This window comes from Carassius carassius, chromosome 36 (genome assembly GCF_963082965.1).
Source record: "Carassius carassius chromosome 36, fCarCar2.1, whole genome shotgun sequence".
In the NCBI taxonomy this organism is placed as follows: domain Eukaryota; kingdom Metazoa; phylum Chordata; class Actinopteri; order Cypriniformes; family Cyprinidae; genus Carassius; species Carassius carassius.
In genome coordinates, this window is record NC_081790.1 from 5,906,836 (window position 1) to 5,933,418 (window position 26,583).

At 34.7% G+C, this 26,583-nt stretch overlaps 1 protein-coding gene across 6 annotated transcripts in view; it reads right to left on the reverse strand.

Moving 5' to 3' along the window:
* LOC132116995 (tyrosine-protein phosphatase non-receptor type 13-like) overlaps positions 1-26,583 on the reverse strand; it is a 67,810-nt gene that overhangs the window by 26,001 nt on the left and 15,226 nt on the right. For all 6 annotated transcript variants that reach the window (XM_059525958.1, XM_059525955.1, XM_059525956.1 and 3 more), the window contains exons 3-10: positions 21,543-21,718; positions 20,913-20,978; positions 19,941-20,126; positions 18,490-18,583; positions 13,902-14,462; positions 3,062-3,154; positions 1,866-1,956; positions 381-579 (exon numbers count right to left, since the gene is read on the reverse strand). In XM_059525958.1, the coding sequence (XP_059381941.1) occupies positions 381-579; positions 1,866-1,956; positions 3,062-3,154; positions 13,902-14,462; positions 18,490-18,583; positions 19,941-20,126; positions 20,913-20,978; positions 21,543-21,718 (1,466 nt within the window). The remainder of the gene's footprint in view (positions 1-380; positions 580-1,865; positions 1,957-3,061; positions 3,155-13,901; positions 14,463-18,489; positions 18,584-19,940; positions 20,127-20,912; positions 20,979-21,542; positions 21,719-26,583) is intronic.

A 26,583-nucleotide genomic window follows, 5' to 3' on the forward strand; every position in this document is an offset into this window, starting at 1 on the left:
CATATCCTCTCTGGATTCAGTTAAACTGGATTACTTTATTCTTTGTCATTAACACAGTAATTTGCATAAACTGAATTAAATCTGAATTTAGTTGACCTTGATTCTCTTGCTTTACATCAATCATGCAAAACCTGCATAAATAAGTATTTAGTTAAATGAAATTATGCAATTACTTCATAAAAGTTACAGTGTAAATGACAAAGCTGAATTCAGTTAAATCTGATTTCAGATTATCTGGATTGCATTTTATTTGTATTATTTATAATATAATATACAATATATAAAGTGAACTCAGTTAAACTGGACTACTTTATCATTGGTCAATAATACTAAAACGTGTATAATGTGAATTCAATCTGAATTCAGCTACACTGCATTACTTTAGATTTGCGTGGATGGAGGCCTGCTTCCAAAGGACTGCTGCGAAGGGGCTCAGCCAGGTCCAGTAAGGAGGCGCGGGGGTCTTCGCCGGGATAGTTGGAGGCTCTAGATAGCCGGGCCTGGAGCCTGTGCAACTCTTCCTGACGCTGGATCAGAAGTTCTGTACCTGACAGCTCATCCTGACCCAACTCAAAAAGTCTGGAAACAAGGCAAAACCAGGAAGGTGCTTGTAAGTGTAGTTACTCAGTGCATTTTCACTGCTTAGAAATCAATTTTTTTTTTTTTTTTACAAAAAAAAAATATTTGCACATTTTATAAAATGATCATAAGATGGATATGTGAAAAGGAATCTTAGCAGAATAAGGGTGAAAAGCATTGTGTGTATTGTAAGCACTATTGCATGCCACCCAATAGCAGAGCCAGCTGGTTGCTGTGGGTGACCCATGTCGCAGGCCTTTGCCTTGGGCATCCTCAGGGAATCAGATAATGAACTCTCTCAAAACTTGCTCTGAAAAACAGGAACACCTGGCAACCCTCGTCATGACCACATCACTGCCAACATCTACTACAGGGAAGAGCAGTGTTGGGTAATTTAGCTGGTTAACCAGCAGGGGGAGAAGTAGAATCACTGACTCAATGAGAAATAAATTAGATGGGAGCTTTAACAGTATTCAGTATTTACAGATTTTTGCCAAGGAAAATAAGAATAAAATGCAACAAAAGCTGCTGTGAGATCACTGGAAAAGCTGTTAATGGCAGAGAACAAGGGAAAACAGTGGGATATCAAAGTGCAAAGTATCTAACATAATCTGGCCATACGATTATGACAATAGTGATGACATAATTCAAATGCTCATTTTAAAACAACTTCACATACATTTATAAGCGGAACACTTTTGTCATAATCTAAATAACACCCATGCAGCCCATAGGCGCAATGATTTTCATATTAAGATTTTGATATTTATTGCATACTTCCTTTAACCCCACAGAAACCTTTTGACATTAACATGCAAAGCATTATTTGGCTGATTTATGAGCCTTTCAAACCATGGGAACCACATGTGTTCAACTTAACATTTCTCACAATATTTGTGAAGATTTGTGAACTTTATTGCTTGAACACAGTTCTAACTATCTACATTCTACATACTACACACTCACCCAAACATTGCAGTTCAAAGCAAGAAAAACATATTTACATAACTTTGACCTACGAGGATGTCCCTATATTGAGTTTTTGTGTGGTTTATATCATTTCTGGGGACAATTTTGTCCCCACAGTAAAACCACACACACTGCTGGGGTTCTTGTTACCAGAACTAAACTTGAACAGGATGAGAGGAAATGAATTCAGGAAGGGTTTAGATTATCATTAACTTGGGCTGGGGTCAACAAAAGAGCTCTAGCAGGGGTCAGTACAGACAGGACGTGCATGATTGATCAACACAAAGCAGAAAGCATCAGAGAAAAAGAGAGAATACCTGTGTCTCTGTGCACTGCTGAGTGAAACGGCGTCATGCTCTGACAGGCCGACCTGAGAGCTGTATCGCCTTAAATCCTCCGGCTTCTTAGCTGTTTGTGTACAGAAGAAAGTTGTGAAATTAATGCATGTAAAGTATGTGCATTGCACAGTAAAATGCAGATTTAAAAAAAGCATCTTTATGTCTGGATGGTCATCAATGAGTGAATTCAAATGACATCCACCCACATTCATCTTAAATGTTGAAATGGCCACAGTATTATGAGATGCGATGACTCACACTGCATTCTTAAATGCAGTTAAGGTCTCAGATTAACTTCATAAAAAATAAAAAAAAATCATTATTTTTTTTTATACATACACTAGTAGCTACAGTATGGAAGCCTGTTTCCGACACTGAATAAAACAAGGTTATTGCGACTTTTTCTCTCAGAACTGCATGATATAAACTCGCGATAGCGAGTTAAAAAGTCATATTGTGAAATATAAACACAATTCTGAGTAATAAAGTCAGAATTGCATGATATAAACTCGCAATTGCAAAGCATGAAGTCGCAATTGCAAGTTGTAAAGTCAATTGCAATTTTTTTTAAATTGTTTATATCTCACAATTCTGACTTTTTTCTCATAATTTTGACTTTTTCTTAGAATTTCGAGTTTGGATCTCGCAATTCTGACTTTATAACATACGATTGAGAGTTAAAGTCCCATTTTGAGGGGAGGAAAAAGACTTATATGCTCTCAGAATTGCGAGTTTATATATCGTTATTCTGACTTTTTAACTCGCAATTGTGAGTCCTGAGAGAAACAAACTTTCTCAAACTTTCTGAGAAAAAAAGTCAGAATTGCGAGAGTCAAAATTACCTTTTTTGTTAAATGGAAGAAACGGGATTCCATAATATGATTTATTTATATATTTATTTTTAATTAACGAGTAACAAGTTGACATAGTATAAAAGGGCAATTCAAAAAGTTTGTTTTATATGAAAACTCAAATATAAGTTTTTCCATCATGTAATCTATAAGAACAGTAACTGTAATCTGATTATGTGCCCTTTAAAATTGAATATAACCTTATAATAATACATTTTTGGAATATGATAACGTAATCCAGTAATCAGTTACTATCCAGCAGTGCACGTAGAAATACTTTATGCACCTGTTGTATTAAAAAACTGATGAGGTCATTAGTACAACCTTGTCTGTAGTCGGGGTCTGATGATGTCACAGAGGGGCTTTCGCTGGAGGAGCTGTAGTCGCTGTGGTATCTTCTGTGAGTATGCAGGGGATCTAAAAATTAATATTCGCACAAAACAAAACAACAGTCAAGAAATGCATATCATTGTACATTCCATTATGTAAGAATTTAGCACAGTACATTTAAATATTCAAGTTAATCTTATATTTTGAGAATATCAGAGACAGCCCTGCTCTCATCTAAAACATTCATATCACACTTACAGTCTTTTAAAACATGTCCATGGAACAAAACCGCTTCTTTGTCCCCATGACCCAGTGAATCCTCATAATCTCAGACATGGCCTGTTATTATCATAGTGAGCACAGACACTGGAAACCGTGTTAGAAATTATTTCCATCATTATGAGCAGCAATGGGAGTTCAACAATGTGCTGAGGGAGTCACTAAAGAGCTTTCAAATATTCGTACAGTATTTAAGCATGTACACTTCTGGTATTAACATGCATACAAATAATGTTCTTTAACACATTTTTTACACACTTTTAATGATCTCTAATGAAGGTATGTGCACAGCATTGACGTTTTAGGCCTTTGGTGGGATTAAAATAAAATCAGCAAATCACACCTGAGTTTACCAAATGACCTGGACGGCAGTTCTGATTTAGAAGTGAGTGAAAAATACTGATTAAGTATTTCACAAATATTATAGAATTTGTGTGTGTTTATAAATATATATTACTAGAAAATGTGTGTATATATATACACTAGTTAAAATATATAAACTAGTTTTAATTCAAATAAAATTGAATTAAAGTATAGTAATATATAATAAAATATACATTTGACTTTTCATTTCTGAAATTTATAGCAATTTTCATTGCTATTCATTTTAAATTGTTAGCTTGTTCGATTTATTGATTTGTGTTAGGTTGGTCTTAACATTTTCCCTTTAGGAATAACATAAGATCCCTGTCTGTTTGTTCTCAGTCAAATTTTCCTAAGTTTGCATTTCAAGACCAGGCTCAGGTAGGAAACTCTGAATCATTGACTCAGCTTTACTTAGTGATGTAATGTGCATGCACACACACACACACACACAGACTCTAAACTTCGACTGAAGCTTGACTGCATCCCCTGCGTGTGGTGCGTTACCTCTGCAATATTTGACAAGTCTGTCAGGACCAGAAAATCGAGTCCATGCACTTCAATTACTCAATGCTGCATATTTAGCATTACCAGAATTCCTGAAGGATTTCTCAAGCCAGGAGTTTCGGAAAGTTCAACAACAAGAACAATGAAGCTTTCGTCTCATGCTCGACTGACTGCCCTCCTCAGTAAACATTTAGTTCAACCTCGAGTGAAACTTCTAAACAATGACAATTATGTAAAGCAATCAAACAGTTCCACATAAACACACTGGTGCAAATGCAACCCACTCATCTCTCTCTAAAAACACCTTGAAATGTTGAAAGATGTGTAAACAAATGGATAAATTTCAGTAAACCAGCTAGGCCACTGACTTAAAAGAAACCACGTGCTCATAGAGGAAATTTAGATGAATAAACAGCATTCTTGACTCGCACCATCACTGTGTGCTTGTGAAGCCCAAAGTGCATCATTTAGTTTTTGCAAAAGGTGAGGATTAAAAAAAATATATATATATAAAAAAAATTAGGAGATTTAAATAAATAAATGTACTTCGTAAATTTGTTTGTTAGTTATTATACATTTGTACATTTATCACACACAACTCTACATTCATTCATTCATTCATTCATTCATTCATGTATACAAACAAGTTATTCCAGTGGACACTTTTCATTACATTGTATGACAAATTTTTATATTATATTATTTGTATTTTCTTTGAGACGTGAAGTGCTTCACTTTGGTATGAAATTAAATTAAATTAATCAATAAAAAAAAAAAAAATCAGTCACAATGTTCAGATTTGTCATTCGTTCAATAAAAAAAACTAATAAATAAATCAATAAAAAGATACCTTTTTATTATGTGTGCCTATTTTTTTGTTATTTACGGTGAAAACATTCAGTAATTACCATTATTTTTTACATTATATTGTAAAATCATTTTTTATTTAACTTATTAAACTTGGAAAAAAATGTTTTTATACAATTTCAGAGGTGGGGGGAATCGTTTTTTGAAAAATGGCAACAATTTATCAATGATTTACAAACCTCAGACATGAATTGAGTGGATGTATAAATGCATAATTTTGATGTATTTATTTAATTGGTTTTAATTATTTCAATGATGCTATATACACACACACACACACACACACACACACACACACAGAGACAGAAAGACATGCTGTCATATAAATAAGATAAATAACATAAGGCTCTTTAGTTTGTTTAATAAAAGAACAAATGATAGGCTACACCTGTTCTATATGAAAGGTACCTAAAAATGAACTTGACCTTCAAAGGGGGGGGGGGGGGCACCCCCACCAGTATAATGGAAGGGTTTAACACTGTTCTCTTATCAGATTCACTCTGCAAACCATGTCTACGGGAGGACCTGGCATCCCTTAGAAGAGGTGTTAAAAACCACTGTACAAAACACAAACCAAGACACACACTAGACTAAACAAAAACAGACACGCACACACATTCTACTTTGACTACAATGGAAAACCCTGCCCACATGGTGCAGTTATCAGTGGCTGGTGAGAGTTTGGTGGGTTGTGAAGTGAGTCACTGGTACACAAACAGCCAGCGTATCATCAGAGCGGCCCATGACAACATCCACCGCACTGGAGGTATGACAGCACGTCTGCTAAAAGCCTCTCAAGGCAAGTTCGGAGCTGTCCCATTAACTCCCTCAAGTGCACACTTTGCCCTCAGCCTGTAATTTATTTTACAACTCTTTTTGTAGAGAGAAAATCTGCGAAATGGACAGAAAAATAGGAGGAGTGCATTAGGAAGCAGGACAGTGTGTTCTGCCACAGGCTGCACGCATAACGTCCTGTCATACAAATCAATTTTCTGCCGCGTTTCATGCCACTTTGCAGATGTGAGATCATTCCAGAGAGAATGCGTCTGGTTCGATGCTAACCACAAGCTGAACAATAGTGAAGAACGAGATCTGCAACTAATGTGTTATCACTTTGCTGATGGCACGACATGGAGCTCTATGCATTTACATATGCTCCTGACCATAATTATGGGTCATATTTATCTGGAATGCCTCATTTATAAAAAGTAAATGAGTAAACCGTTTGTAAAATCATTCATTCAAATGTGACAACATATGCAAGAATAGTGTTAAAAACGATTTACATGGAAATTTGTGCTGCTCAAGTTTCACGAATGGCCTAATGTTGTCTGTTCAGCCAAAAAAAAAAAAGAAAATGTGCATTTTCAGAACTCAGAAATGTACAAAAAAGATCACATTGATTAACTATAAAATCAAAGCCAACAAATAAAATACAAATAAAATAGACATGTACATTCACAGTTAAATATCAAATTTAATCTAAAATGAAAGAAATAAAGAAAGAAAGAGCCCATTTTTTAAAAATAAAATGCAAAATAAAATATCAAATGACTTAACCTATAAACTTACCTAAAACAAAATCCAATATAATATTCATATATATTGTGCATTTCTAGTGCATTTTAACCATGACAAAAGGTCCATGGTTTTCGAAAGTGGACAAAGTACATTGTCTACTTTCACTGGACAACACTTTACAAACTTCTGCAAAAAAGGCAGAATAGATGATTTCCCAATGGATACTGGCTCCCAACGGTTGGATTTGCCAGCAGTAATTCGGCCATCAGAAGCTCAGAGGATAGGTACATGCAGGTGGACAGGTCATCGTCTGCCAAATCACTTTTCAGGCAGGAAAACACCCACATTTAGGCTTATTCCATTGTTTTCTCTTTCCCCTACTCTCACTTGTCCCAATCCTGCTTGCTCTTCATCATTTCCTCATGTTCCTTGCCTGTTTCCAGTTACTATTTTTCTCCTCTGATCTTGAGGTTCTAGAGGCCCGGAGCAGTTTGGACTCATATACTGGTGATTATTGCCACCGAAAGCCTTACATGCTAAATGATTTCAACTTGACACATAAAAACAAAGGAAGAGAAAAGGAACAAAGGACTAATGGGGTGATTGCAGCCTGATGAGGACAGAATGCACAAAAGGGTTTCAGGAGTGCGGCGGTTTTGATTAGAGCTGAAGGGGTTCGTTCATTAGAGTCGCTTTGTTTCAGGCTGATTTTAAAAGAAAGGTCAGAGCTTTACTAGCAAAGTAAAAAAAAAAAAAAAAAACTTTCATCCTGTCAAGCCAGAGTTGCGTATCCTCTTGTGTTTTTACTGTATTTTTTAAGATCAAACATAAAGTCATAAAAGCCTCAGCCCCCCCCCCCCCCACCTTCAGACATAATTGTGTTTTAAAAGAACACGCATATAATAATTCATACAAACATGGAGCAGATGCCAAACTTAGAATGTTATAAACAAACTGTTATAAACAAATTGTATATATATTTACACACTGAGGACTTTAGGATGAAAGATGCATACTTAACTAACCATTGTTTTTGCAAAAGTTTTAACATAAAAGGTCATTGTACTTTAGTTAATGATATTTCTTATGTTTTGACTAGAAATTAGAAAGTGCCCAAATATTTGTAGTTCACCCATAAATGAACATTTTGCCATCATTTACTCACCCTAAAGTTGTTCTAAACCTGTATGAGTTCATTTCTTCTACACAAGATAGTTTGAAGAATGTTGGTAACCAAAAAGTTGCTGGTAGCTAGGCATGTGACGAGATCTCGTGGCACAAGATCTCGCGAGATCCGATGTGTTTCGCGAGATCTGACTGAATGATATCCTCGCCCTGACCTTTCAAATATATTTGCATTACACTTGTCCTTTCACCAGTGGTGGTATGTAAGATATTTTATGTTCACATCAGGCAAGTGGACGCATGATAAGCGGGAAAAGTACGCAGTGTAGTCTTTATCCAGTCATAAAAACAGAATTCACAGTTTAACGCAGAATGTCACGGAATTTGTCGAACTTTGAATTAACTAATTAAAAGTAGGTCATTGCACTTAAATCAGATCACGATATGTATCTGTAAATATAAAGCCAAAAAAGTCTATTTAAATATGAATCCTGCATGTTCTGTGTGTCTCTGTTAATGAATGGCACAGACGCTGACGCTCGCGGTGATTTCAGCGTCTGTCGTCTCACTAAATGAGGATGGAAACACATGAACGACATCTCCAGAACTGCTCTGAGAGTCACTTCATAAGCATTTTACCGTTTGATTTGAGTAAAACTAGCATCATATCACATGGTCGACAGACATGTTCCTGGATCAACATTATTGTCCAAAAATATAGACTTAACCCAATCCCTACCCATAAACCTAACCCTACCCATAATGTATTCCAAAAATCAGTGGGAAATGATAGCTGATTAACAAGTGTGTAGAAGCACCTAAAAGGTGCTGGTATCCATTGACTTCCATTATTAGAATTTTTTTTTTATTAAAATTAAAAAAGATACTGTGGAAATCAATGGCTACCAGCAACTGTTTGGTTACCAACATTCCTCAAATTATCTTCTTTTGTGTTTAACAGAAGAAAAGAAACTCATGAGGGCAAGTAAATGATTGCAATTTTGGGTAAACAACCCTTTAATTTTGAATAGATGAATAGATTATTTATAGAATGTTTAATGTAACGTTTATCACATCTTACATAAACTCTACAATTTAAAGTGTCTCTCACATTGACTGCTTATGAATTAAAACGGTCTCTCTCAACGGATGTCATGAACTGATAAACTGCTGGTCACACAGGTGAGCAGAGTTCTCTCAATCAGATCTCTGGAGAAAGTTCAAATCCTCAGAGAGCTGTAGATGTGGTGTTGGATAGATGAGATCTGATCAGATCCTCTCCGTGGAACCACAAGTAGATAAGATCGTGACAGGTCACAAAGCAGATGTTTTATCCCAGAAGAAATGTTCTATAGCAGAAAGAGCTGTGGAATGAAAAAGTGGTGGAGTTTTACGTGTGATCTGGGAAGTGTCTCCACAGCTCAGAGTTTCCTGAAGCTCTGGTTGAGTGTGGGAGAAGTCTTTGAAAAGCTTTTAAATCCAAATGACCTTTGACCTGCAGGGTGAGATATCCCCCATAAAGTGTAATCCATGCAGATGGACTGAGCATTAACATGAAATAACCTCTTTTCGCTCCCATCCCATCCTCGTATTATCAAGATACGTAGTGACAATCTGACCCTGCCTGCTCAAGAATCCTGATCAAAAGATCCCAAGTAACTGCAACTCACAAATGTCCCATATAAAACGCAACAAAGCAGACCAAACACACAAGTAATGGACAGCTCTCGTGTCAAGAGCACATGGCTTTAATTACAGTCTCTAAGGTCAGAAAACTCCAAAAATGACCCTGACTTAAAAAGAAAAAAACTGAAATTTGCACCATGATTCTAATTAAAACACTTCAGTAATATTTAACGTTTAATTAAAAAAAAGATCAATATTACATAAGGTTTTTGCTATGTGCAAAATAATCTGAAAAAAAAAAAAATCAAATATAGAAATCTGCATGATGATTTTAAAACGTGTCAGTCAGATTTAACATCAAAATAAGTTTTTTGCTAGGTGCCAAAATTCTGAAAAAAAAAAAAAAAAAAGAAATTTGCTAAATGATTCTAATTTAAACGTGTCTGTCAACGTTTTAAATGCAATTTAAATGCATTCGATGCAAATTCAATCAGGTTCATAATCGAAAGTAACAAAAATTACAAAGAAAGCAAAGAAGAGCAAACAAAAAATAAAATTGAGATCAGATGATGCATCATGGAAAAAAAAAATAGAATTGTGAGGCGAAACAAAAACTAAAAGAAAAAAAAAGTTTGCAAATGAACAAACAACAAGATAACCAAACAATGAGAAACGTTCAGATTCACAAGACATTTGAGAGTGAAATTGAAGCTGGTGCACATACTTAAAACACCAAGTGACTCTGAAATCCAACACATGGGATTCTTTGGATTTTACTGCATTACAAAGATGACAACTTCATATCAAACATGACATTCAAGATGACAGAAAGGACAAAAAGAATGCAAAGCACAGCACTGGGTGATGGATTTTACACTAGGGAAATGAGGAACACAACATACAAAACAGGCCCCAAACAGCACATTTTTGTGGCTCAACAAATGATCTGTGCTCCACTGCATTCATTTGCAGCAAATGAAGGCACTAAAACAATCAAAATATGCGCTGGTTGTGGACTCTGCTCTAATGGGGCTGGACATTCCTTCTCTTCAGGTTTGTGGGTAATGCGGTCGATTATTGTCAGGGAAATGAGTCTGGCTCATGTTTACACAAGCGGACGGACAGACGGCACGATCGCACAATCTTGTTTTCCCTCACAAGAGCAATATGATGGCACAGATTCATTTAACACTCCACTTTAGAGAACATATAATTGAAAACAGGATTTTTCCTGCTATTTTGTAGTAAAAGAGTTCAGTGTAATTAAATCTAAGCTGCAAAAACCTAAAAAATGTTGCTGTTATTACATCATAACCATGAGTACCTACAGATATGACTGCATATTTAATAAACAAAACACAGAAGTTAGCCAACCAGGTCATTTACATAAGTGTTAAAGGTACAGTAGCAAAAAGGTCATTTATTTCAAAGAGCCTTAAAGTGAATGGAAAGCACTCGTGAAAAACTAAATAGATATTTTGGCGTAAAAAATAAATAAATAAAATAAAAAAACTATGACTAACTTTTTGAGTGGAAAGATGTTACTAAAAGAAGTGTTGAAAATTGTCCCTCAGACAGAGAATCTTAATGGATCCATGAGCCAGAGTAAAGCCACACGGACTGGAAGAGAAAGTCTGTGCTTCTGAGCTGGACGGTGGTAAAAATAGCAGCCAAACAGCTTGAGGGCTCAGATCAGGGCCAGGACGGATAGAAAAGCCTGAGGTTTATTATTATGAAGCAAAGCTTTACTCCATCGAGAAAATATCCAGATGGAGGCCAGGCGAAGGATGTGTACATGAATGCGGCACATATGAAGAATTCAGCGTCTCTTATGGAGACTGCAAGGCGGCAATATGTCAAGAGGGAAGAGCATAAATAAAGATTGTCACACTGTATTGAACACAGATTTATAGTCAAGCAAACTATGAGATAAAAAAAACAACCCAGGCCTGAAATGTTCAGACAGTTGGTAACACAATGTTAATTTTAGTTAACTACTTTAGTTAACATGAACTAAGCAAGAATCATCCTTCTACAGCATTTATAAATCTTAATGTTAATTTCAACATTTACTAATGCATTATTTCAAAAGTTGTGCTTGATAACATTAGTTAATGCACTGTGAATTAGCATGAACTAACAATGAATAAATGTATTTAGTTTTTTTTCCATAACTGTATTCCCGGCGTGGAAATATTAAGTAAATATACAGTAATAAATGTATTGTAACTAATATCATGATTAATTTTACTACTAAATTAGCAATTTTACTAAATGCGATATTGAGTTCAATAAATAACATTTAGTTAAAATACAAACAATAGCATCTAAAATCTTTATTTAAAATAAACAGTTCAAAACTTCAAATAAAAAAACGTGGATACAATTTTGAAATGTTTTATATTAAAATGATAATTCAGGTTTGAAGGTCTTGAAAAATATATTTTAAAAATCAGTTAATTTAAAATACAATTAAATTGTTTTAAAACAGTAATATAATTAATCAAATAAATTATTTATTATCTTATATTAAAATAAAATACAATGAAACAATATTCAATATAAAAAATACAAAAAATACAATTCATCCCCAAAGTTGCATAGTCAACTATTTTTTATAAGTCATTTGCACTGAATTTCTTCAAAAGGTTAGCTTGACTGATGTTTAACTACTTTAAATGAGTTTCCCCAACACTGGAGAGCAGTTCTGAATGAAAGGCTAGCGGAAAATAGTGAGAGAGACCCAGAGAGAGTGTACAACTGAAAGAGAGAGAGTAAAAAGCTTGCATAAGTATGTGAGCTTTGAAGGGCTAGAATTATCCATCTCTCTAATTAGTTCCAGGAATCTGGAGCCCTCAGTCAATCAGAGTCATAAAGAACCTGGCAACACGCCGCACGCGCAAAACCCATTCATAACCCTGCGTTCCCTCCCACCACACACACACACACACACCTCAGCTCTGCGTGCCGCGAGATGCATGACCGGTACTGCACAGGAACTCAAAGCCTCAGAAGAGCCAGAAGTTCATTTGAAACACACACAAACACACACGATTCATGGCTGCTGCTGTATCTTCTGATGGGAACCGCATTTTAGTTGAGTCACAATCAGTAGCTTTTATGAACACAGTAGTTTTAACCCCTGTTAACCAGTCTGGTTACATCAGTCACATCAACTTAGATTTAGCATTTGGCTTGAAGCCTGTAGAATTAAACACTTACTGTCACATGACCGAAACTGGTACGATTAGTTTCTGTAACTTCTCATGACGTCACCACTGTTAACTTACAGGCTGTTGAGCAACACAGGGTCAAAAGGTTCGCTGTCAACTTTTGATTACAAACACCAATTACAACTGCTCTAGTCTCATCTGATTCATACTGTACACAAAAAAGGCTCAAATCACCAGTTCCACTCTGACAACTGGCCTTGCACAACTCACAACAAAGTCTTGCCGATAGCGTGAGCCTGAGGAACAACTAATCCTGGATTTACATTTTATGATCACAAAATCTCCAAAAACATTTCGGCTAATTTACAGAACCACAGACATTGTTTGCATTTTCCTCTATGTGTTTTTTACACACTGAAGTAACTTTCACAAAGCCTGACAAGAAATGACCGGGTCACATTTAACCTCAAGATAACAATAATTTTTTTTTTTTTTTTATAAATTAAATAAAGCCTACATTAGGCTTTATTTAACTACAAGCCTACACTACTGATCAATACTTTTTTAAAGCTTTGTAAGAAGTCTTTTACGCTGCCAAAGACTGTCATTATTTGATCAAAAATACAGCAACACTGTAAAATAGAATCATTTAAACTTATTTCTATTTTTATATATTTTAAAAAGTACAAACTTTCAGAAAACATTGTTTATTTTTTTTTTTGAAAAACAAAAACTATATTTGTGTATGAGGTGTTTGAGTAGTGTATGAGGGGAAAAAATATTTTACTTGTTTTCAGACATATTTTATGTCCTAATTCTCTGTATTTTTATGCATCTATGAACTTTACTTTTACTGTTCCAGTGAGTTTCGATTAGTATTCTCATTGTGTAAAACAGAATTTTTTTATGTCATACACTTATTTAAATACCTAAAATCAGCAGTTAAGTAGAACAAAAATACTACCATGTATATATAAATATGTATATATATGCAAGTATAAATAAAACTGAAAAAAAAATTAAGTTAATAAGTTTATATAAATTAAGGAAAATATGAGTCATTACAATAAAGTCACAATTTGAAATATATTATAAACCGGCTTCATTTTGTTTATGCAAAAGGTATTTTTTTGTAAAACATGACTGGAACATTTTACTGACAGGTTTCTTGAGATTCATCCACGGTTTATTATTTGTGGATTTAACTATTTCAAATAAACTCACCTAAACAGTGACTGGTCATTTAAAATTCCTGAAAACGGACAGTTGTTGGCTATAATAATCTACAATGTGCAGACGTCGCGACTAAGAAAACCAGTTTATATTAGACTACATCCCTTCAGCCTCACTAAGAGAACACACAAGTGACTCACCATCCATGGCCTGCTTGAGCGCTTGCAGTTTCTTGTGCTTCTCTCGGATGCGGTCGTAAGCGCTGTTGAACGGCGAGCCGACCGACTGACTCGAATGGTGATGGGTCTTCCTGACATCTAGGCTGCCAAAGTCTGTGTACCGGGAGTCCCTGGACTTGGAGGACGACTTGTGTTGACTGGCCGAGCGGGTGCTCAGGGCGCTGCTGCCCCTGCGGGCGTCTTCTAGGGCCCCGAAGCGGAGCATTTCCGGGTCGAGGCAGGCCAAGTCAGCTGAGGAGGCCCAGCTTTTGTTTCTCTGATGGGGGTGTGAATGCTGGTTCACCTCCAGGGGTCGGCCACGCTGTTGCAGCTGTTGCTGTTGATGTTGATGGTAGAGTTCGGCAGAGGATTCGGACGCAGCATGGTCCTCTGAAGGAGGGTACGAACTGAGACCCTCATCCGCTCTGACAAGGTCCTGGATAGGAAGAGAGCCCATAGAGCGACTGAGTCCACGGTTCAGGTTGGCCTGCTCCTGGGTTCGGGCTCTGTAACGCTCCAGCACACGATGGGCGGCACTACGGCCTAATTGAGAAAGGAAAACAAAAATGAGTTAAATATCAAGAACTTGCAAAACTATAAAGATGCATAATCCTTTTAATATGCTAATTTGCTGATCAGGAAACATTTCTTACTAAAAATCAATGTCGAAAACAATTGTGATGCTTGATATTTTTGAGAAACCATATTTTTTTTTAAGATTCTGAAAAAATGTATCCACTCATTAAAATATTAATTAAAAGTCTTGCTGACCCCAAACATTTAAACATTAATGTTTAACAATAATGGGAAAAGAAAAAAAAAACTTTTACGATTCTCAGTAATGTTGTTATACACAAATTTTTATACCTAAAATCAGCATTCAATTAGTAAAAATAAATAAATTTATAAATAAATATATGAATTTATAAATATATGAATTTATAAATAAATAAATTTATAAATAAAATTTATAAATAAATTAATTAATTAATTAATTAATTTATAAATAAATAAATTAATTAATTAATTTATAAATAAATAAATAAATTTATTTATAAATAAATAAATAAATTAATTAATTTATAAATAAATAAAATAAATAAAATTAATATATATATATATATATATATATATATATATATATATATATATATATATATATATATATATATATATATATATATATATATATATATATTAATTAATGATATATATATTTTGTTAACCCATTTTGTGAGATTCACCAACCAATTATTATTGTGGTTATTGGTCATTTTACGTGTCTGGGTGATTCCTGGCCATAGTAATCTACAACGCCCAGACTGACAGTGACCTGGCTATATATGATTATAATGTAATTGGTCGTAAAGGTTAAATATACATCAACTTCCAAAGACAAATATGAATCTATTGAAGGACATAATTAAATGTGGAACCCTTGCTGTCTTGCTGAGCAATTTTATTGGATCACATTTGTCAATGCGAGATTAAAATGGGTCCTAATTGGCTGAAAGAACAGAAGGAACAATGGTGGCCTTCTAGTGGTTACGAGCTCCTCTAAAGCCTCCAGCTTCCAGCGACACGCTCGTTAGCCATGCCAGATCCAGCCCTGTCAATCAGGAAGACATGGATGTTCCAGATGCTTCTCTCTTAGGGAACCGTTTGAGCTTTAAATGGCTCAACAAGAGGCCTTTTCTCACATGTTTTATAAAAAGCTTAGTATATCGTAGGAGCAAAGACGGAGCTGGGGTGTTTTCAAGCGGTTAACGAAGAGAGGCATGGTAAAGTCATTACACACTGACCTAGACACTTCAAAATCCATGACGCTGGAAGCATACCAGTCACCAAACGGAATATAAAACGGTCTGAACATTAGATTCAAGAGTCTTGCCATTTTTAGTTCAACATCTCTTTGGTCTATAAGGTCTTAGAATTGTGACTTTTCTTCCATATTTCTAACATAGCAGATTATCAAAAAAGACAACATATAGGACAGGGACTTTATTCTAGCCATCGGTTGTTCATTGGATGTCGAGATGTGGGAATTTCATTCAAAAATGAAGATGAATGCGAGACTTCTGGGGCAGGATTTAAACTAACTTAATGGCTGGAGAAGTCCTTTATACGGCATCAATTTAAATTAAACAATAGGAAGTAAAAAATTTAATTAATAAATAAATAAACTAAAAGGAAACACGTGCATGGATGAACTGTTCAAAATAAGATGTATAATATGAATTTAGAAAACAGGTAAATTGGGGGAATTTTCATTCTATTTAAAAATATATAAATATATATATAAACACATGACATTAAAAATAATATAATTAATATAAATAAAAATTTAAAAAAAATTACTAACACTGAAGCTTTTTTTTTTGTTTGTTTGTTTTTTTGTGTGTGTTTTTTTTCCCCAACAACATAGAAGATCCCCTGGATAAACATTATGCAATGAGACAATATTTCTGCTAATTAAGAATGATATTTGCAAATAGTGTTGTTGTAGCTCGTTATACGCTAAAGAAATGACACCAAACCAGTTCTGGATAGTAATAGCACAATGTTAACTGCATCAGGCTAGCAGTGCTTTTACTTCCAAAAAAAAACCGAGATTCTAATTAAACAGCGTACAGTACTCTCAAAAGCCACATAAGGACAACTTGCACTGAAATTCAAATTTTTACACTCTTATTTTGATCAATCTTAAACAGATACAATGCAGTTGTTCTACAGTGCTGTTATGTATAAGCGAAGCAAGATTAGCATTGCTGCAGGTACTTTTCTCCTGAAGCTACTGCTAATGTGAGCACAATACCTCTGAGAACGTAAACAAACATCCAAATTGCGAAATGAGAACAATGACACAGTCTGAGACCACGGTTGTTACTTTACTGCTGAGGTTTCATGACATCTGTAAAGCCAAAAATAAACCAGCGTGAAGTGAGTCACCATCCAGGCTGCATGGCCAGAGACAACAGCATGAAAATAAAACACCCTTCAGAACACACAGTAAAAAAAAAAAAAAAACCTGGGAAATATCTATTGCTGATCGATGCCATGCCTCAGTTACATAACCGTCCGGTCGTGTTTGTGCTGCAGCTGAAACCACTGGGAAGATTTGGTCATCTTTTCCAAAATGAAACCACCTGGTTTTGGTTTGTGGTGATGTGCTTGTCTAGATTCGATTCAAACTCTTGTCTATGCACAGAGAGAGGACGAGAAGGAGTGACAGACAGACAGAAGACAGATAGAGAGCGAATGCAATGAGGGAGTTGGAAAGTTGGGAGAGGAACAGAGAAGAAGCGGACAGAAAAGATGATGAGAAAAGGAGAAAAGAGTTCTTTGCTTGGCACATCATTAAACTGTAAAGCATAAAAAGTCAGTGTGAAAAAGAAGGCCAAGAGATGTTAGTGAAGACTAGAATAAAACTATGTTCAAAATGATAACCTACTGCATACTAAACAGTATATACTGTACTATATACCATTTTGAAATGAAATTTTAAGTTTAAGTCAAGCAGTTACTTGCTGTGTCTTTGTAATAAACTGTAAAATTTACAAGCAATGCAAGTTGCTTTTTTTCCTCAATTGTACACCATTTTTCCCCATTTCATTCAAAAGCTGGAAAGATTTTTAAAATGTTTTTGAAAAAAGGCAGTATTATTTTTTCCATCAACATTTATTTTAATATTATTACAAAATATTGCTAAAGTAACACTAATTTGGAATACTATTTAATATTATAATTTATTTATATTTTACAAATATTATTCCTCAATATTATATTATATTTAATATCATATTTATTTTCTTATTTAATAATATATTTTAACATTTTATTCATTATTGTGATACAACGCTGAATTTTCAGCATCATTCCTTCAGTCTTCAGCATCACATGATCCTTCAGAAATCATTCTAATATGCAGATTTGATACTCAAGAAACATTTCTTATTATCATGTATCATTGTCATGAGACATTTTTGTAGTTAAATCTTTCATTCAATTTATTTCTAATTAATTATTTGCATTAGAAAGCACTATTCATCTAAAAATAAATACATGAATAAGAGAATTCCCCAGAACTTTCTATCTGCTCTCTTAAGATTATCTGGAAATTTCTAGTGCTGGTGCTGTTCTGGCTTGTCTCTCTTTTATCCTTCTGTTGTGATAAGCAGCAGCTCCTGAAGGGCTAAAGCCACGTCATGTATGAACCAAGCCCTGCTTTGTTTACATTCTGAATCACTTCCTCTTAACTGGATAAATGCTGTGTGAGCATGAAGCGCAGATCTTCACAGTATTAAAACAATCAGTCAGAGATTATTAGAAAGTGGAAAATACATGAGCTGTGATTTCAAAGTATCAATTTATTAAAAGCAACTCGCAAAAGAAGACTGGAAGATCAGGAGTGTGAGCGTGTATTGACATGCCTGTGTGTTTGGGTGTGCATGTGTGTAAGTGAAAGTAAGAGAGAAGTAGAAAGCAACTGCGTATGTTTAACCCCATCTTCATTTTCCTATATAATAAGCAATAGATGCCTTTTTTACATAAGGGATCTGGTGTGTATTACCTGCTGGAAGGCCTTTTCCTCGCAGACGTTCACGAATCTCTTTGCTTCTCTCTGGAAGTGACTCCCTGTCACTTTGAGACAACAGACCATCAAGCTAAAAAAAAAAAAGACATGCACAAAAATGAGAAAGAAATTAAAAAAAAGAACCATTCACTTTTATCAAAATATGAGATTAAATGAAAGCAAATTATACTGAATTTATTCTCTCATCAAATAAATGCAACTTTAATGAGCGGTAGTTTACTTTATGAAATTTTCTCTACAAGCCACCCAAATTGTATAAGCTACAAAAAATAAGATACATTTTCAATAATAATAATAATAAGTATTATTATCACATATTATGACCCCCATTAAGGCAGTAGTTTACTTTATGAAATCGTATAAGCTACAAAAAATAAGATACATGTTAATAATAATATTTATTATCATCATCATCATCCTCATTAAACTTTAATTATTAAAGATGGGGAAAATTTAAATAGGCTTTGGGAAAAAATTAAATGGTGTGTTGGGGGGAAATGGATTTCATACCCTTACAGGACTTAAAGAAAGCTTGATCTATGCTGTTAAACCAAATCAAAACATATTTTGAATAAAAATTTAACTAAATCGGGTTTGCCTGAGGACGAAAAAACAAACATAATGGAAGACATGTAGACTGAGAAAAACAATCTCAGGAGGGCTGAGAACAGACCCAAGCAGCCACTCACAGGATTAATCAACAGTGATCTGAAGACGGCATCCCTACTGGACTACTTCACATTTACCTTCCCAGTGTGGAAAAAGACACACCGAGCTGAAAATAAGACCAGAAACACATCTGTTCCTAGCAATATGCTCTTTCTGTACTGCTGTGCAATTAAACTACTGAGGAGTGTGCAGCTGAGGAACAGGATGTGACATCAAACACAAGAAAACAAGCACAGGAAAGACTGTTAACTACCTTTTTAATTGAAAGCTGTTTTATAGGGCTGGACTGTGAATGCAAGTCAGTTAATAGGAACAGTATGTTCATAAATATTGTTAGTGCCGAATTGGTAATACTTGGATATGATCAAATAACAAAATTAGAGGTGGGAATCGAGAACCTGTTATGAATTATAGCTGATTCCAAAACAAAACAAATAAATACAAATAAACAGATCAAACAAACATTTTTTTAAATTCAATTAAAAAATGTAAAAATAAATTAAAATAAAAAAATATATATTTTTATGTTATATATACACTTATAATGAGCACTAAAACTAAGTAAAATACTGTCGCTAATATAAAGTTGCCTTTGCAACAAAACAATACCATGACCACTGTATTCCTGTATGTACAGTATGTACTGTTTTCTTAAAACTCAGGTTTAACTCATTCTAATGACTCTAATAGAATTTCTTCTTATATTCATAACTTTAAATGAACCAACAAAATGTTGAAAGAAATGGATAGACATGTACCTGAGAGAGACTGCCCAGAACCAGCCTCACCAGCTTCCTGATGTATGAAAATGAAGGGTCACAGTTGGAGTTACGGATGTGAGCGCTGCAGGTGTCCAGAGCCGACCGTACGGACAGTCGGGTGAGTGTGGAGTCATCACACATGTTGAGCAGGACGGTGTTCAGATGTTCTCCTAGTTTCATTGGCTAAAAATAGTGAACAGTCAATTATCTAGAATCTATATTTGTCACAATCCTGGGCCAAAATAATTTATTTATTCAATTTAAAATGATGTTGCAATGGGACAGAAAAATTAAACAGTAGACACTATATTCTTAGACCGAGGTTAGTATGCAGAAAATACACAGTACAAACTAGGGCTGTGTATCACCAGCAAAGTCACCATACGATACGTATCATGATACAGGACTGCACGGAATTTTACCTCAGTAGAATTTAGTAAAACAGCTGTTTATGAAACACTGCATACTTTAGGGCCAGTGCTAACTATAAGCAGTTGACCTCTGCCATATCAAAGGCCTCCATAACTGTACCACAGTACAATATAGGTAACGGCATATGTTTAATGTTAACATTGGGCACTCCCCACCAGGTACAACATTCCGAGTGTTTGCATTTAGTTTTTAAGCCCATAAATAAGTATTTACTCATTCTAATAAATTTATATTGTAATGAACTCTTAACAATCTTAACATTGATGGTAGGTTATCATTGCAGAAATGAATGCACTCTCTACTTTTTACAAATAAAATAAAGAGTTGTAAACTAATGAATGCACTGTTTAGAGGACAAGCTGCATCGATGTTCGTATTGTCAAATCTCTGTGACGATACATCTTCGTATCGATATTTTGAACACAGCCCTAGTACATACCAATATGGGGTTAAAATGTTCAATTCAATTTGATTTGAACTATTCTATTTTTCTTTTACATTAAATGAAGTACATTCATCAGTACAGTACAGTCTCACCTGGCTCTGTGGAATCTCATAGTCTGCACCCCAAAACAACGTCATGCCAAGTGAATACATGTGCATCTAAAAGTTAAAAAAGAAACGGACAACATCTGACTATGGAATATTTTAGCCCATGTTTTAGCCCACATAATAACACTGTACAAAAACTGACAGTCTCATTCTGATGCATTGTTGCACACAAACTTGTCTTCAGAAGCATTTGCTACCCAGAGTATGTTTTAGGCATTAATCGGTATCAAACTTTATATATAGCACATCTGCATAGTTTTGTGTTTCTTCCCTGTCTAGTTCTTCTATCTGTTCTTCCTGCTGAAGAATAGCTTTGGGAACAAAATATCCAAGAGCGTGCCAAAGAATGCACAAGATCCTCTGACTTCTCTGCAAATAATCATGTCTTGACTTTTTCTCTCATTCACATGACTGCAAAATGGAAATAAAAAAACATCTGAAAGACAATTCTGAAACTCACTGATAAAAGGGTTCTTTAAAACAAAAACAATTTAATTTAATAAATAAAAGCATTCACTATTTGTGGTGTAAATTGGTACCAGAAGCCATTAAAAAAAGACAATAATAAAAATAAAAAACATGCCCAACAAACATATTTCACAATCCATAGGGTACCTTTTCCATATCAGAAAGTGAGGAGAGGTTGAGACCCTCCAGCATCTCTGGAGGAGTGAAAGCCCGCAGATCATTCTGTGTGACATTTTCATCAGTGAAAGAGATGTTTCCTGAAGGCATGAGCAGCAGCGACCATGGAGAGATGATAAAGCCCAACGCAGATGGATCTGTCGAACCTGAGGTAAGAAAAAAAAAAAAACATGCGGTATTACCATAAACAGCAATTCTTAGAACTAGCCTCAATCTTAATCAAATTCTTAAAAATAATAAAAGAAAAAGCTACTTGTCTTTAAGCTGTGTCTTATTATGTTCAGAAATAAAATGTTCCTTTGGCATTTAAGTGCATAGCAATGAAAACAGCCAAGTTTCCAACATTGGCTAGGATCGGTTTTGTAAAGCGAAGAGAGGAAATTCTAAGACACTGCAAGTCCTGATGCTAAAGCGTGGAAAAGTTACTACACAAGTTACTAGACAAATTAAGGAAGATAATGGCCTTGGCCTAATTACATTTCCTCAACACGAATACAACACAATCTGGTGGTGCAAATCAAATTCTTTTTTCATCCGGATGTAGACATGTCATAAAGAGCTACATTAATCTGTGAATGAGCACAATTTCCTTGAAATACGAGTCCCCTTGGATCTCTCTTAAAATTATGATTCTTTATGACAGTACATTTTTCTTTTTGATGTTTTTTTCCCTCTTCTTTTGTGCTGCAGATCTAAAACAATCGAGCGTTTGCCGTTCAGAACATAGATGGAACAGCTTTACAGAAATATGAAGATTCAGTGGAAATGTGGAACTGCTTCTTGATAAACTTCTTTTTATTATTTCATGTCATGTAAAGCCAAAAACAAGAACAATATCTTAAAAAAATCCTGAAATAAAAACATGTATCACCATTTTTTCACAGAAATATTAAGCAGCACAACTGTTTGCAACATTGATAATAATAATAAATGCTCCTTAAGCAGTAAATCAGCATATTAGAATGATTTCTGAAAGACTGGAGTAATGATGCTGAAAATTCAGCTTCAGGATCAAATAAATGGTCCCTACTTGAGTATAAGAAATCGTCAAACATTAAAAAAATAATAACAAACCTCAAACTTCTGAACAGTGATTAATGTCTAAGGAGGTGTTTTTTTTTCTCTCTAATTTATTTATTTTATTTTTTTGGCAGGGGTATCATTCACATCAGTAGGTGGAATGAGTTAAGCCTCTAATAGAGTATTTAGGGTTAGGGGTTTGTGCAAATAAACAAATTAACAAAACATTTTCAGAAACTTCATTAAAAAGTCAGAAAGTGTTTGAACTAAAAATAATGAAAAATGAAAGTCAAGCAGCAATGCTATAAAGCACTGGAATTCCCAAAGTAAACACACGTTTCCTGTGGAAACTGTCTGACCATGGTTGGACCTCTTTGTGAAAATCTAGCAGTGCACACTCATGTTTTGCCTCCAGCACAGTAGCTACTCCAGCATCTTTATTACAATACTTTCCCTGTTAACCTATACAGATAACATACCAATCTTTGGCATTCAATGCTAAAACTTCTTACTAAAAGCTGGAGATGTGGGCGTACTTAAACTCAGTCAGTAGTTGATAATGAGAGGGAAATTGACGAACAGTTGGAAATCTCTCAGAAGGGGTCTATCTGATAAGGTTTTATCTGTCCTATCAGAGACTAGCCCAGTCATCTACTGGCGTTCCCAATGAGGTCACAGCCAAAAATAGCATCACAAACTCTACCAAGGAGAAAATAAAATTAAATAAGATTATTTGAACAAATGCCATGAATAAGCAGGAAACTTCTTATTACATAAGATAAAGTGAAAATACTGCAACAAACATGTGTCTACTGACTTCAAAAATATCTTATCGATTATAGCCTTAAAAAATATTGCGATATGCGATAATATTGTCACTTAAGCCCCACCTCCACCACTCCCAACAATGCCGACACGCACCATAAACACCCACCATGTTAAGTTTGGTCTTAATTATTGCCATAAAGTTTGGTTTTCTTTTTCTTAGTTTGTGCCCAAACTATCAGAAAATATTAGCTTTGCTGTTGAATTTATGTTTGAAAATAATTTCTTTTTGTGAGGAAAAATAATAAAACCCAATTTTAAAGTTCATCATGGTGAAGTTGGACATTTTAGCGGTGATTGTAAGAATGATAAATGCATGTTGATGTCATGTTTCATTCAAGAAATTACTATAAGCCTATTTTCCGACATTTCCCATTCTTTTTTATATTGATCATGTGTAATTGAAATCATGCAGGTATTAAAAACGAATTCTGAGCAAAAAGGTGTTTTTTTTCTGGTATAGCCTACTAGTTCGGAGGTCTCTTTTGGCCATTTTTAATAAAACAAAAATAACGGCTGTTTATTTAGGAGTAATTTAAATGTAATTTTTGTATTGTAATTATCATTTTTTTTATTGTATTTATCAAAATACAACAATATAATATTCGGTGTTGGGCTGCCGAAACTCTGAACGCATGCATGTTGAGGGGCGAGCTGAGAAGCCTACGAATGCCATCATCCTATAAACTACAAAGTGTTGTTGCAAATGAATTAAAGTATAGTGCTATATCTCAGCTTACTTAAACGTAATTATAATGTATACACTGTTTTTAAAAAATCTGTAAAAATACTGCACTGAAATATGTACTGAAGAAATTTGTGTATTTTAATTTAAACTGTCATGTTTGTGGTTTTTCATGATTATACAGTCTGTTTAAATAAAATCAGAAAAATACAGAAAAAAACAATGCAGGAGTACAGAAGTGAGTTAAATTTTTTGAAAGCACAATAAATGTGCATACAGAAATCAAGAAGCAGAATCCAAATGTCATTTTATAAGTAATTTGATTAATGATCTTACTCATCTGATCTGATTTCTGAATGTGGAATAGCTTTTAGATTCCTATTCCTCCTACTAAATTATTTAATTCTTGCATGCAATAGACCTGTATGTTGACTGTATGTATGGGTCTGTGTAAAATATTTTTCCCATAATGTTGATAATCGTCTGTTACCTGACTGTTGACATTGCGATACTTACGAGACATCGTATATATATATATATATATTTTAGATGTTCAGGATTACTGCATAACCCAATACTCATTTTAAAATGCAAGCAACGGTGGAAACTTTTGCATTATTTATATCATGCTAAACAACCTTCAAAAAACAAAAAAACTAAAAATATTCAAAAATGGTTTTGATGTGTATCACCTGTAGCAATACAGATGAAAACTTATATGTATATATACATAAAACACAAAAAAAAAAAAATAATGATTTGATGATTTTGATAACCTTGATATGTATGAAATTGAAAATGTGGCTAGAATTTTTTTTAACTCCTACTTTTCTATATTAAAAAATATATATATATTTTTTTTCTTTGTGCGATTAAATAGTGTTTGTTTCCATCCAAACATGGAATAAGAAAAAAAACATTAATAAAATTCAGGTTAAGTAAAATGTAAATATGTATAATATTATGAACATATATTTACAAACTAAGAAAAGTTTGTTTTTATATACTGTATATATTCACACTACACAAAACAAATGGTGTAGAAACAATTTCCACTTTTAATTTGCTAGTAAATTACTTTTTAACTTCATAATTACAAAAAAGGAAACAAGTACCATTTAGACAAATTTGAAAACTGAAACAGCGGTTATCCAGTACTCTGTTTTAAAGAACTGAATTACTGCATATATTTTTTTATTTCAGAAGTTGGAAATCTCATCTCTTTACTAATAAAGCATCACCCTTCTGCACACTGGACTGGAACAGCAAAAGTTTTTTTTGTTTTGTTTTGTTTTTGTTTTTTTATTAAAAAGACACAAGCATCACCTTCCAAATTAAAACAGCATGCTATACAAAGCAAACTCAGGACTTCTCACAAACAAGTGCTCAGGGTTTCCAAATATATAAGGTCATTTTGCTGACTTGCTCAAATCACGTCCCATGACTCTCGAACCAGGGCACAGAATTTCTGCAAACTTAGTCAAGAGGGCCCTTAGCCAGCAAGTGTTCGCCCAGAGCAACTCAAGGCCAGATAACAAGCTAGTGTGAGACGAGGAGAGTCCTCGATCCCCCTGCGAGCTCATGCCGAAGCAGCTACATCATCTTTATCATCATCATCGGCCTCCTTGACCCTGAACACAAGGGGCCTAATTACGCTTCAAACCCTACTGGCTATTGGCCAGTTCTGCAGAATAAAGAGGGGCAACGACTGTCTGCGATGCTGACAGAACGAGAATTGTCCCTGACTGTTAGAAAGACATGTCAAGAGTCTCAAGATCTGTGCGTGAACGTCCGCAGATATCGGCCGAGAGAAGCTGCCATCATCTCAAACTGCCCACCAAACTGCTCTTCACGAAACCGGGCTGTGGGACAATAAAGAGGCTTTTGTTCACAGCGGTGACACACAACACTAGCCCACACAGCCATTCAGAGGGACAGCAGACGGACATAAGGCTGAGTAAGCCTTCTCAGAAATTTCACCAAAGTGTTACCAGAAGATAGAAAAGCTTTTCTGCACAGACTCACTTCTTTAAATCAGACTGATAAATGCTATTTTTGGTCCACTGACAGCTTTTGAGGAGGCCAGAGATTTATTCTAATCACTCTTAAACAGGTGTGAATTGGCAGAAGACAATGCTAAACACACGTACAGACTGAATAACCACCTTACAAAAGAATCCTGTTGAACGTACTGATAACGTCACAGCTGAAGCTCGTAATGGCTTTGAATTGTTTGTAAGAAAGGGACAAAACAAAACAATATTCAAAGACATTTTGTGAGGTAACTGCATGGGAAGTGTGACATAGCTGTGGTCTGAGGGAAAACTGCTTTTTATTTGCCACAGGGAATTCACATAAAGACAGATATAGCCTCAGTTTTAATTGTTTTTCATTTCAAACAATCCCTGCAAGTTTAGCTTCCTTTTCAAAAACCACCATGATAACTATGGCTCCAACCAAAATACCAAACTACTTCTGATT